This window comes from Eleutherodactylus coqui, chromosome 1 (genome assembly GCF_035609145.1).
Source record: "Eleutherodactylus coqui strain aEleCoq1 chromosome 1, aEleCoq1.hap1, whole genome shotgun sequence".
Lineage (NCBI taxonomy): Eukaryota > Metazoa > Chordata > Amphibia > Anura > Eleutherodactylidae > Eleutherodactylus > Eleutherodactylus coqui.
In genome coordinates this window covers 371,874,220-371,887,735 of record NC_089837.1, presented here as the reverse complement: position 1 = coordinate 371,887,735, position 13,516 = coordinate 371,874,220, and the positions used below count along the sequence as shown (strand labels likewise).

General features: G+C 47.4%; 1 protein-coding gene across 3 annotated transcripts in view; it reads left to right on the top strand.

Annotated features, from left to right (window-relative positions):
* The window catches only part of OFD1 (OFD1 centriole and centriolar satellite protein), a 71,727-nt gene that overhangs the window by 30,505 nt on the left and 27,706 nt on the right, over positions 1-13,516 (top strand). For all 3 annotated transcript variants that reach the window (XM_066578466.1, XM_066578457.1, XM_066578474.1), the window contains exon 18: positions 10,971-11,071. In XM_066578466.1, coding sequence (XP_066434563.1) covers positions 10,971-11,071 — 101 coding nt within the window. The remainder of the gene's footprint in view (positions 1-10,970; positions 11,072-13,516) is intronic.

Below are 13,516 nucleotides of genomic sequence, written 5' to 3'. Positions count from 1 at the left end.
GGAAAAAAACAACACATACCAGCCAAATAGAAGCCAAACGTTCATTCTTTTTGGCCTCCATCATGTAAACAGCAGCCTATGAATACATTCAGTACATGTGCCAAATACAAGAAGGTATATAGGGAACATGCTTCCTTCAAAAATATTCTCCCCCAATCTAAAAAAAAAAAGTCAAAATGGTGCATCTAAATAATATTTATCTTTTAGAATGTTATGTTTCTGTGTATAGTTAGTGGAAGATATACAATCATTATGTGTAAACACACAAGACATTTCTCTACTTTTAAAAACATGTTGGTTGCCAAGCCATCAATTTTCATGCTCACATTTGAATATTTGACCTAAACTATTATTTTAGATATACATACAACTGTTAGGCTGGGTTCACACAGGGAGGATTTGGCGCGGTTTTGCCGCAGCAGATCCGCCCGCGGCAAAACCGCCCGCGGCCGCTAAATTCAGATTATGACAAACAGTGATGCTTGAAAGTGTTTGAACCCTTCAGAATTTTTTGCATAATTCTGCTTATATTTGACCTAAAACTACACCAGATTTTCACACAAGTCTTAAAGGGGTTCTGTCATTTAAAAAAAAAAATCTATACTCCCCTATTACTCCCCCTCACCCCTCCACGTCCGTTTCCTACCACATCTCCTGGCTCAGCTTGAGCAGTCTCTGAAGTAGATAGTCACTCCCCTTGCTGGCTTGTGAACTGTGATGTAACGTACATTGCCGGGCAGGCAGAAGACTGCCTGTGAATGTACATAACCTCACAAGAAGGAGAGGAATCGGCCAGCTGGAGATGAAGTGTTTCCCGCTGTACTGCAGAAGCCAGGAGAAAATAGGGGAGCTGAAGATCTGGTAAGTAGGCTGAAACCCTTTAAAAGTAGATAAAAAGAACCAAATCAAATAAGGGAGTCAAAAATATTAGACTTGGACATTTTATTTATGGAGGAAAATGATCCAGTATCACTTCTATGAGTGGCAAAAGTATGTGAACCTTTAGGCCTCTTTCACACTCTTGTACAGCAGTAACTGCATCTAAACATTTCTGATAATTAGTCCTGCACATCAGCTTGGAGAAATGTTTAGCCTTTCTCGTCTATCTTTGGAGGACACCGCTCTGACCTTGGTATAGCTTCTGCTACTAGGAGGCGACACGAAGCATAAAAGTGTTAACTCCTCCCACTAGCTATACCCCCCTGCAAGCAGCATGCTAGCTCAGTTTTTTGCTTAGTGTCTAGGAGGCAGGACTGTCTCTCTTACAGAGACTATTTTTTCATCTTGTTTTTAATTTTTTCCTAAGACCAGGGATTAACGGGGAGGCAGGACTCTCCCTGTTAACCCACCGAGGAGGGCAAACAGGGCCCTTGATGTGCCACCCGCGGTAGGGCGGTAGGGCCGCCTGCGGTTTCTTGTGGGCGGACGGTGGCTTCTTGCGCGCTCTCGGACCGTCCACAACTCTCAGTGGGCCGCCTGTAGCCCTTTATGTGCCGCCGGCAGCTCCCGAGAGGCCGCCAGCGGCTGCTTGTGTGCTGCCCGCGCCTCCGGCGGGGCCGCCTGCGGCTGTATGTGTGCCGCCCGCCGCTCCGGGCCTGTGCATACGTTCAGCATTCTTTCTAATTACGCTGGCCTCTTCCCCTCCTGCAGTTCCCTGCAGCCAGCATACCGCAGCGTCCGCGTCCAGGATGTCACGTGGACGGGCCGGCCAGACCCACAGGCCAAGTGCGCTCTCGCTGCAGTACGAGATACATCCAGCAAAGGATATCTCGTCTTACTGACAGCGGCGTCCAAACTCCTTTCAGCATGCTGAGTCCTGTAGCACCTTCCATACACAAGGAGTGCTCATACAGGGAGTTCCCTGGACTCATGGCTCCTATCGTCTGTTCCGGGCCGGGTTGAACATGGCTAACTACTAGCTCCCCTGCTATCGTCAGCCAGCCTACAGCAGTGTCCGTATCCAGGATGACATGCGGACGGTCCGGCCAGAGCCACATACTAGGTGCGCTCTCGCTGCAGTACAGGATTACATCCAGCAGAGGACGTCTCGTCTTACTGAAAACAGTGCCTAAGCTTGTTGTCGGCATTACCACGGGCTAGCTGAGTCCTGTAGTACCTTCTGCACCGGAAAGAGCACATACACAGGGACTCTCCGGATGCAGCGCCCCCACATGTCCACCCCGCACCAGGTTGAGCCTTCACTAACTGTAGCTCTCTGATTACCCTTCTTGCTGTCCCAGACAACACGCGGACAGGGGCAGCCAGAGCCACATATAAGTGCACTACGATATGAGATTACACCCAATCGGAGAATATCTCGTCCTAAGGCAACAGAGTGCGTACTCTTGTCAGCATTCTCCGGGCTGCCTGAGACCTGTGGTACCTTCCATACCAGGAGTACTGTTCTCAGGGAATTCTCCGTCCGGTCCGGGTCAGGCCATCCCTATCGTCTAGCTCGCCGGGCTCCCTCCCCCCCGCAGTTCCCTGCAGCCAAACATACCGCGGTGTCTGTGTCCGGGATAACTCGCAAGAGGGGCGGCCAGAGCCACGTGCTACGTGCGCTCTCGCTACAGTACGAGATTTACATCCAGCTAGAGAATATCTCGTCTTACGAACGAGGGCTCGAAGTAATGGTCGGCATTGCTCCAAGCTTGCTGACACCCGTGGTACCTTCCATCCAGAAGGAGCTCTTACACATCTTTCCTCATGTCTGGGCTGGATCGGGTCGAGCCCTCCCTAGCAGTAGCTCTTTATACCACTCCCACACTTCCCTGCGGGCAGCATAATGCAGTGTCCATGTCCAGGATGACACGTGGACAGGGGTTGACCAGAGCCACTTGCTATGTTCACTCTCACTACGAGATTTACGTACAGCGGAGAATATTTCACTTTACAGGGACGGTCAGCTGTACTCCGGCCTCGATGGGACCTGTGGTACCTTCCGTACCAGAAAAGGGTCTTTGCACAGGATTACCCTGCATGCATAGCTCCTCATGCCGGACCAGATGGAGATGGCCCTAACGGCTAGTTACAGTGTCGTTGCCCACCTGCAGTTACCTGCACCCAGTCTACCGCAGTAGAGCCACGTATTCGTGCGCGCACTACATTTGGGATCCACCCAGAATAAGTCTCGTCCTATCAACAGGATTGTCAAACGGCCTGTTGACTTTTCTCCAGCCAGGCTGAAACCGGTGGTACCTTCCAGATGGAAGGAGTACTATTCATAGGAACTCTGCAGACACATCGCGCCTCCTCCCTGCTCTACAGCGGGTGAGCTTGAGCAATGGACCTTTCCCTAACGGATAGCTCTCCTGCGATGACCACCTGCGGTTCTGGCAGGCAACCTTACCGCAATCTCCGATTATAGGAGAGCCGCAGGCTGGAGCCGTCCACAACTGCATACTGTGTGCGCTCTCACTACAGACAACAGGGACTTTTAAGTTAGAGCATCTCGTCCTTCACACAGCCCGGTCTATGTGTAGTGGCGATTCTGGGTCCCTACTCCGGCAGCGAGCCAGGGGGGCTATAGATATATCTGGAGAGCTCCCCTCCGGCAGATCTTAGGACATGCTGATCTGCAGTGAGCCGCTCCCTTTCGGGCGGTCTCGGAACTGCAAGTCACCTTGGATTTTTTTCTAGGAATCTGGGCGGCTAGTTCTATCAGCCACGTACGCTCGGACGTGGATAGTCTACAGACATGATACCGGTTGAGACAGAGTGCCCTGCTGCCCCTGATGGGCGCAGAACAACCCAGTTTTCCCCAATATGGTGGATCGGCAGATGCGGCCCACAAGGAGAACTCTAAGTCAGAGTAGTCTCTAATTTAGCTATTTGAGCATTCGCCACGGATCGCATAAGGAAGTTAACATGTACAACGGAGTTAAGTTGGATGGATTCAGGAGCACGCTGTAATCCTCCTGCGTTCTGCCTGCATTATGCTTGCAGGAGACCGTGAGACATTCCATACTTGTACTGTTGGCAATCCTTGGGGATCGTCCCTTTCTACTACTGAGGTTACCTCGAAAGGGACCAGCAAAAGTGCTAAGTGGTTCATGTAATTGCTCCAGTAGGTTGGTACAGGGCCAACCCGAGTTAGCTAACCCGTCAGTCCCTCTACAAGGCTAGACTTCATTGGAAACCTAAGACTCCATGCAAGGGTGCATGCTGTGGGCATAGACACAGGATTATGGGGTTGAAGGATCCTTTTCACATTTTAGTGGTGGCCAGCTGCAAGGATAACTCTCTCAAGGTAACCAAGAACCTTTCGTCGCACGTTCTTTCAGCAATGAGCAACACGTGTCTTCGACCAGAAGCGGTTATGGATCACAAAGAGTTTCTTCTTCATTGGCGTCCAGATTCGCCCTGCTCCCGTCTTCCCAGCGGGACTGGAAAAGTGATATTGACAACCTGGAGTTATGTGGATGCTGACTAGGTTGAATGTTAGAAGGCATGCAACTCCCTGAAGTTTTAACACTGATGGCTCCACAGCGTTGTTTTGAACGCTGACTTTGTGCCAAGGCCGTCATCAGGAGACAGTCGTTATCGATCTGGTATATATTCCCCCGCTGCTGCTGGTATCAGTATCTACTTCAATGAAGTATCCGGTGGGCACCTTTCATGGCAAGTGCACTCGGTCTGACTACGCAAGGGGAACTCTCTCAGGTAGCAGTCTTCAGTCGCGCTGGCACGCTGCTGGTAATCTTGGCAAATCCGAATTGTCTGCTTCGCGGCAGGACAATGTTACAGTGTCAGGCAGTTATATTCTCAATCCGTGTTACGGCTCATAGTACTCGGACGGCTGGTGCCTCGTTGGAAGATCCTTATCGGGAGTTTTTCTCCGGAGGATGCATGTAGCGGTTACTTGGGCCCCTTTATGCTCCGTTTCTGAGCATGCTGGATGCGTAGGCATCCATTAACGTTAGTTGCAGCTAAGGAGCCTATTTGCTTCCTTACACATGCGACTTCTTATATTTTCCCGCCCCCTAGGGTACTTCTCTAGAACGTCCCAAGGTCAGAGCTGTGTCCCCCAATGACACAAACGAGAAAACTAGATTTTGTAAGAACTTGCCTTAAAATCTTTTTCTCTTCTTGTTCATTGGAGGACACAGCACCCACCCAGTCTTGTATTAGGACTGTTACGTATACTCCTCTTGCTTGAAGCATCCTCAGTGCAGTCACTCATGGTGTTGGAATGTGTTACACTTCGTGAGTATTGTTATTTATTATCTATTATTGTTGTATCCTACTAGCTGCTCCTACTGCTTGTATACTGAGCTAGCCTGCTGCTTGCAGGGGGGTATAGCTAGTGGGAGGAGTTAACACTTTTATGCTTAGTGTCGCCTCCTAGTGGCAGAAGCTATACCAAGGTCAGAGCTGTGTCCCCCAATGAACAAGACGAGAAAGATTTTACGGTAAGTTCTTACAAAATCTAGTTATTCCACAGTACAAAACTGCTTCAGCTCTGTTATGTTAGTTGGTTTTCTTCAGGTCCTTCTACAACACCTCTATGGGATTAACTTTAGGACTTTCACTTGGCCATTCCAAAACTTTAACTTTATTCTAGTTTTAATCATTCTTTTGTAGAACAACCTATGTGCTTTGCGCCTTTGTCTTATTGCATGACCAATGTTCTCTTGAGATTCAGCTTACAGACAGATGTCCTGACGTTTTTCTTTAGAATTTGCTGGTATAATTCAGAATTCTATTTTGAATTCTAATTGTGCAAATCTGCAAAACCTACGAAAGTGATGGAAACGACAAAGATACGGATAGGGCAGGTGAGGGGCAACATGCTGGGCTGCATCTCAGGTTCCCAGGTTTCACTATTAAGCTACAATAGCGGCAAGAGTGCCCAGCCCCCCCCCCCCCCCCCGCTTACAATTTTTACTTCAGACAAACCCTCATTAGCAAGGCACACCTTAGCTAAGCACGACACTACCTCCAACAAAGCACAATCGCTGCCTGCGGGACACACCGCTGCCTCTTCTCCTGGGTTACATGCTGCCCAAGCCCCCGCACGACCCTGCGTCCGCAGTGCATACAAAAGTGCCCCTGCGCAGCCCTCAGCTACCCTCATGCCACACGCTGGCTTCATAGCCACACCACCCTCATGTCTATTTTTAAGTGCGTCTGCCATGAGGAGGAACCAGAGGCCCACACTGCAGAGGGTTGGCAGGGCCAGGCAGCGACCCTCTTTGAAAGTGTGGGCGATAGCCCACAATGCTGTTGAGAATTGTTAATAGATTGACGTTCCATCTTCATTCCAATCCTGTGCCACCTCCGTCAGGAGCTGCAAACGTGGGCCTAAAGGGGACTCAGCTGCCAGCCCAGCACTTCTACACATCTCCACAATGCAGCAATACTCTGTGTGGGAAGTATGTAAGCGGGCCCTGGGTCAGCCTCTGTCCCAGCAAACACCTTGTGTGACGCAAGGTGCTGCGAGTGACATAGCAATGGGGACTCCATGTGTCCACACACTACTCATTCTGTTTGGGCATCGAATACCTCATCGACAATGCAAGTGGTAAACCATCTGCACTCTGCACCCTACCCAAGTCTGTCAGTGTTTTGGGGACAGACAGGTACAACTCCGCTATGGCAAGTCTGTGTGCACCCACAGCATGGGTGGCTAGCAGGAACACACAGACGGTACATAAAGAAATCCCATTGCAGTGCCCTGGATAGCTGAGGTTACGTGAGAGGGAATACATGTTGGCTGCGGCCCACACGCCATGCCCTAGACATTCTGGTTTTTTAAAAAGTGCCAGGCAGGTACAACTCCGCTATGGCAAGTCTGTGTGCACCCGCAGCATAGGTGGCTAGCAGGAACACACAGACGGTACATAAAGAAATTCCATTGCAGTGCCCTGGATAGCTGAGGTTACGTGAGAGGGAATACATGTTGGCTGCGGCCCACACGCCATGCCCTAGACATTCTGGTTTTTTAAAAAGTGCCAGGCAGGTACAACTCCGCTATGGCAAGTCTGTGTGCACCCGCAGCATAGGTGGCTAGCAGGAACACACAGACGGTACATAAAGAAATTCCATTGCAGTGCCCTGGATAGCTGAGGTTACGTGAGAGGGAATACATGTTGGCTGCGGCCCACACGCCATGCCCTAGACATTCTGGGTTTTTAAAAAGTGCCAGGCAGGTACAACTCCGCTATGGCAAGTCTGTGTGCACCCGCAGCATGGGTGGCTAGCAGGAACACACAGACGGTACAGAAAGAAATCCCATTGCAGTGCCCCGGATAGCTGAGGTTACGGGAGAGGAAATACATGTTGGCTGCGGCCCACACGCCATGCCCGAGGACAGCGGAGGTGAGGGTGCAGGCCAGGAGGCGCTCATGCCTGTGTCCTAAGAGGGGGGTTGGATCTGAGTGGCAGGTTGGGGCCCAGGGGAAGAGGCAGTGGTGCGACTCGGAGGCGGTGAACAGGCTTCGTCCCACCTCGTGGGGTGCTTGGCCATCATATGCCTGCGCATGCTGGTGAGGCTGGTACTGGTGGCTTCCCGGCAGATCTTGGCGCGACACAGGTTGCACACCACTGTTCTTCTGTCGTCCGCGCTCTCACTGAAAAACATCCACACCTTTTGAAGACCTAGGCCTCTGTAGGGTGGCTTGGCACGAGGGGGTGCTTTGAGAAACAGTTGGAGTCTTCGCTCTGGCCCTGCCTCTACCCCTGGCCACCGCACTGCCTCTTCCAACTTGTCCTGCTGCTGCACTTGCACTTCCCCCTCTGAAGACCTCTCCTCAGCTGTCTTAGCGAACCAGGTGGGGTCAGTCACCTCATCGTCCAGCGGCTCTTCCTCCGAATCCTCTGTGCACTCCTCACTCAGACTTACTGCCCTTACTACTACCTCACAGATAGACAACTGTGTCTCATCATCATCGACCTCCTCACCCACTGAAAGCTCTTGAGATAGTTGCCGGAAGTCCCCAGCCTCATCCCCCGGACCCCGGGAACTTTCCAAAGGTTGGGCATCGGTCACGACAAACTCCTCAGGTGGGAGAGGAACCATTTTTTCCCAATCAAGGCAGGGGCCCGAGAACAGTTCCTGGGAGTCTGTCTGCTGATCAGAATGTATCATTTTCATTGAGTGAGGAAGCTGGGAGGAAGGAGTAGCAGCAGCGAGAGGATTCAGAGTTGCAGCAGTGGACGGCGTAGAAGACTGGGTGGTCAATACATTGCTGGATGCATTTTCTGCTATCCACGACAGGACCTGCTCACTTCTCATTTTGTAATAAAGGTCTACCACGTGGACCCATAAATTGTGATATGAAGCTGGGGACCCCAGAAACTTGCCTCTCTCCTAATCCCGCAGCAGCTGGCTGCGATTCACCTGGACCAGGAACTCGGCCTGTGCCCACACCCTCACTTGGACCTCCACGTCCACGGCCACATCCTCTAGGCCTACCCCTACCCCTCAGCATGGTGTATTACCAATAGAGCAGACACAGAGCGGTCTGAATAATTATGCAATTAGTGGCGTGCAGTTGGAGGCTGACAGCGGTTATGTTCCGCACACTGCAGTCCGCAAAAAATTATACGCTAAGCTGCAAAAAGGCCTAGCTGGGTGATAGCGGCCACGCAGTAAAATGCACACAGTCACAGGTAGCCCTAAGAAGGAGCTTTTTTTATCAAATTTTTTTTGAAAAAGTAAACAGCCTAGATAGCGTGTATATGTCTTTCTCTCTATCAGCGGCTGTGGTCGTACGCTGTGCGTGAAGTTGACAGGACGCACAGAGCAGTGTAAAAAAATTGGCAATTATTGACCTGCACTTGGAGGGTCGCAGCGGTTATGTAACGCACACTGTAGGCCGAAAAAAAAAATATACGCTGGGCTGCAGAAAGGCCTAGCTGGCTAATAGTGAGCCACTACAACAGTAATGCACACGCTCACAGGTAGCCCTAAGGAGGAGTGTTTTTAAAAAAAAAAAAAAAACAGCAGCCTAGATAGCGTGTATATGTCGTTCCCTCTATCAGCGGCTGTGGGCGTACGCTGTGCGTGAAGTTGATGGGACGCACAGAGCGGTGTAAAAAATTAGGCAATTATTGGCCTGCACTTGGAGGGTCACAGCGGTTATGTAACGCGCACTGTAGGCCGAAAAAATTATACGCTGGGCTGCAGAAAGGCCTAGCTGGCTAATAGTGAGCCACTACAACAGTAATGCACCCGCTCACAGGTAGCCCTAAGGAGGAGCTTTTTTTGGGGTACTTGTTGACAGGATTCTACACTACCACTGTCCCTGCCTGACCAGTACTGCCCTTATACTCTGTATAATTGGCTGCAGACTGACAACGCAATAGTCTGCAGAGCCCAAGATGAAAACAAAACAGCAAACCTCTCCCAGCTGCCACAACAGTAATGCACACGTTCAGAGGTAGCCCTAAGAAGGACCGTTGGGGTTCTTGTAGACAGGATTCTACACTACCACTGTCCCTGCCTCAGCAGTACTGCCCCTATACTCTGTATAATAGACTGCAGACTGAGAACGCTATAGCTGTAATAGCCTGCACAGCCCGAGATGAAAAAAAAAAAATTGTGCAAAACTGCTCCCAGCAGCCACAACAGTAATGCACATGGTCAGATGTGGCCCTTAGAAGGACTGTTGGGGTTCTTGCAGACGCAAACAGTAGCCTAACACTCTCCCTATAGCAGGAACAGCACTCTCCCTAATCTCTGCCAGCGTGTGTCTGAGGCGAGCAGCAGGCGGGACTGCTTTATATACTCGGCGGTCACTTGATCCCGCCAGCCACTCACTGTAGGGGAACGTCACAGGAGAAAGTTGTAATGCCTTCCCTGCATGTCTATTGGCCAGAAAATGGCGCAAAACATGCAGGTAAGGAAATGGAATTGACTCGAGTACCGTGTGGTGCACACCATTTTTGGTGTCCTCCTGATGGTGGACTCATGAACATTAACATTAGGTAATGTGAGAAAGGCTTTTAGCTGCTTAGAGGTTACCTTAGGTTCCTTTGTGACCTCATGGAATATTTTACGCCTTATGCTTTACATGATCTATGTTGATCAGCCACTCTTGGGAAGGGTAATAACCTAGATTTTCTTACATTTGTACACAATCTGGCTAGATTGATGGAATTGAAGCTCTTTAGAATTGGTTTTATAACTTTTTCCAGCCTGATGAGCATCAACAACTCTTCTTCCGAGGTCTTCAGAAATCGTCTTTGCCATGATACGCTTCCGCAAACGTGTTGTGAAGATCAGAGTTTGATAGATCCCTGTTCTTTTTAATAAAACAGGTTGCTCACTCACAGCTGACTGCCATCCCATTGATTGAAAACATCTGACTAATTTCACCTTTAAATTATCTGCTAATCCTAAAGGTTCACATACTTTTTTCCCTCAAATGACCACATCTAATATTTTTGACTCATGGGTTTGATTTGGTTCACTTTAGCTGCTTTTAGGACTTGTGTAAAAAATCTGATGTAGTTTTAGGTGAAGTAGATGCAGAAATATGGAAAATTCTGAAGGGCTCACAAACTTTCAAGCACCATTATATTTCTACTAAAGGGGATTGTACCTTTTGGATATTATTTTTTTCCTTTATTGGATGAGTCATCACAATGATAAGCAGATCAGAAGGGGTCTCACTATTGGGACCTTCAGGAATCTGCTGTAATATGTGGGGGAATCCAGCAGCAAGTGATCATTGTGATCAATGGGGAATGAAGCATTGTACTACACTTGCCTTTTGTCTATGTCATACATGGATATGCTGGGTCTTCTAGAGGAATAGACTCTCTTTACAGCCACTCTCCACTTTGGTTAGTTGATGAGACTCCTGGATGGGGGACCTCCCTCTACTTAGAATTGGGTTTTATTGTTTTCTATAAACCAGTAAACCGCCTTAGTGTAGTAGTGTACATAAATACTGTGAAAAGTACATGAGGCCTGTGATTGGCTCTTCTAGATTTGGTCAGCGTAAATTCACATTTCTCTTTAGTCCTCCTGAGCCAGCCAAGGAAAGTTTGGATTCATCCCACCATTCGAAGCCTGAAACGTTACATCCAGAGGACCTGAATCATTCAGACTCCTCACTGGAAGGTAGGATCGCCTTTTTAAGAAGGGGGAGGGAACACGGACTAAAGTGGAATTTGTAAGCAGCTGTTTGAGGTGAATTACTGCAACGTGTCCAGCTTTTCTGGCATGAAGATAAATATGTGAACTCGCACTTGCAAACAACTATAGAAATCTGTTCAGCTAAAACACAAGAGGACATGGTGTGCTGTCATTGTTTTTAGCAGAACTCTGGAGAAGGTTATTTTATATCTGTTACAAACATACAACTTTGTATACGATGTATCCAGTAAATCTATGAAAGTGCTGGAAGGACATGTTGTGTGCTCAAGTATAGTGCTTACAAGACCAAATATAAATTGGCAGTGTATTTAAAATCTATTTCTTTTATTTCTATGCCAGTCTGGCAGCACCAAAATGCTGCCATTGCAGGTTTTGTGAAGGATTGTTCATTGCTGGTCACTTAGTTTCAGTAAACCTACAGATACTTGCTGAGTGGCCACCTGTACTCCGTCCCCATACCGTAGGTTGGCTGTACATCTCCCTGCTAACGTGGGCAGAGCAATTGTTATTACAATCACTCTTCGCTATAAGCTGATTCTCAGTCCACGTGAAAGAACATGAAACGGTTACCGATGGACATGCGTGTCGATTTGGAGCTTGTTACATTGGGTCTAGAATTCAGCTCATGTAAAAGGACCATAAGGGTGCGTTTGCATTTCACTGATTTGCTGTGGATTTTGTTACAGATCGGCAGCAGATTTCACTCCTTCAGTTTCAATTAAATTGAAAGGGTGTAAGCTACTGCAAAAATTATATTTATATAAAATTTTTAGGCTTTTTTTTTGTTTTGTTTTTTTTCCAATTTCACACTCTTTACACATTTTTTCTTTGTTCACTTTCTGGCTTCAAAATGGTTTTGTTAGAAACTGATGAAATCCATGTCTTGCTAATCCAGATTCCTGAGGATTTGACAATGATGTAACAGTTTATATGTTGCGTTACCATGGATGAGTACGTGTTGTACTATACCCCTGAGACCAACAGAGGTCGCCTGCTGTCAGTACAGTTTGATGATACGCAGGACAAATGAAATGTTTCAGCACAATCGCTCATGTTTTATGTCCGTGACCGCAGAGGTCTCTTTTAGCACAGGGGAATGTTTTCAGAATCTGAAATCCCAAAGGAGACTGTAAACAACAATAAGACAATCGCATAAACCACAAGTAAATCCCCATCATCTGTGTGCAATAAACTCTTCATTGTTTGAGATGTGTTCTATCAATGTCCTAGTAAACAATGTATTACATGGCAGCATAATGTAAGCCATTGTGTCCTGGCAGATAACATAAAAGGGTGGACCTGCCTCAACCACAAGGTTATGTACACGTCTTTCATTCAACGGCATAATGGAATAATTTACAAAACAGACAGCTCTATAAATACTATGCTCTGCTGTATAAGTAATCTGCTCCTATGCTCTTCACCAGGGTTTGGGAATACCATAAACAAACAGTTGTAATTTAGTGATAATCCTTAATCTCTTGGATTTAGCTGAATGAATAATGGACTCTGATTTTCATTTTAGGTTTTTAATGATCAATGCCAACAGTGTTATTAAATGATCAGTATTAAATAAAACCCAAACACAAGGATTAATAGGGACATTTTCCTTGTTGTCACCCAAGCATTAGCCAAAAGTAACCTTCAGAATAAGCTAAACCTGTGCTTTAAAGAAAATCCTCTTGGAGACCCTGCTGTTACTACTTTTTAATTTTCACGATCCTTTGGTAGGAGTTAGTAGAAAAAGCACTTTCTTTTTAAATGTATGCTGAGTGGTACAGCCGAATCACACAAATATAGAGATAGAAGTGTCATCTGCCACGTGGCCTGTGTTGCTTAGCAGTGACTTCTGCATAAATCTATAAAATGTTTATGTATTAAAAGGGCACTAACTTTTCAGACAGCTTATGCTCCTCTTATAGCCAGTGTATCTCAACAATCATATAATATCCTTTCATTAAAAAAACATTTTGTAACCACTGTAAATAACGTTTGAGGTCCAGACCCTCTACAATCCACTGCATGTTGTTAGGCATTCAGCTTCTTTTAGCAACTGGCATGTTTGAAAAGGCTTTCTTCACAGCTTAGGTCCCTGCGCTCACACTGCTCTCAGATCTGCAATCCGTGTGTACACAATCTCTGCCTCTCCTGGTATGTGCTCTTATCTTTATGTTGTAGACAAAGCAGTATAATTCTTATTGGAGTAATCTTTATTAGCTTCTTTATTAGCTCGTGTGTGTTTACATGGTCACAACATATATAGAGATCTCTGTGCTGAGATTCTCTGATCACGCAAACACATGAGCTAGCAAAGATCAATCCAAAAAGAATTATGCTGCTTTGCTTACCATTTAAAAATAAGTTCGCATAGGTTAGGTAAAAATACTCTTTCTCAAAAAAAAAATCAAG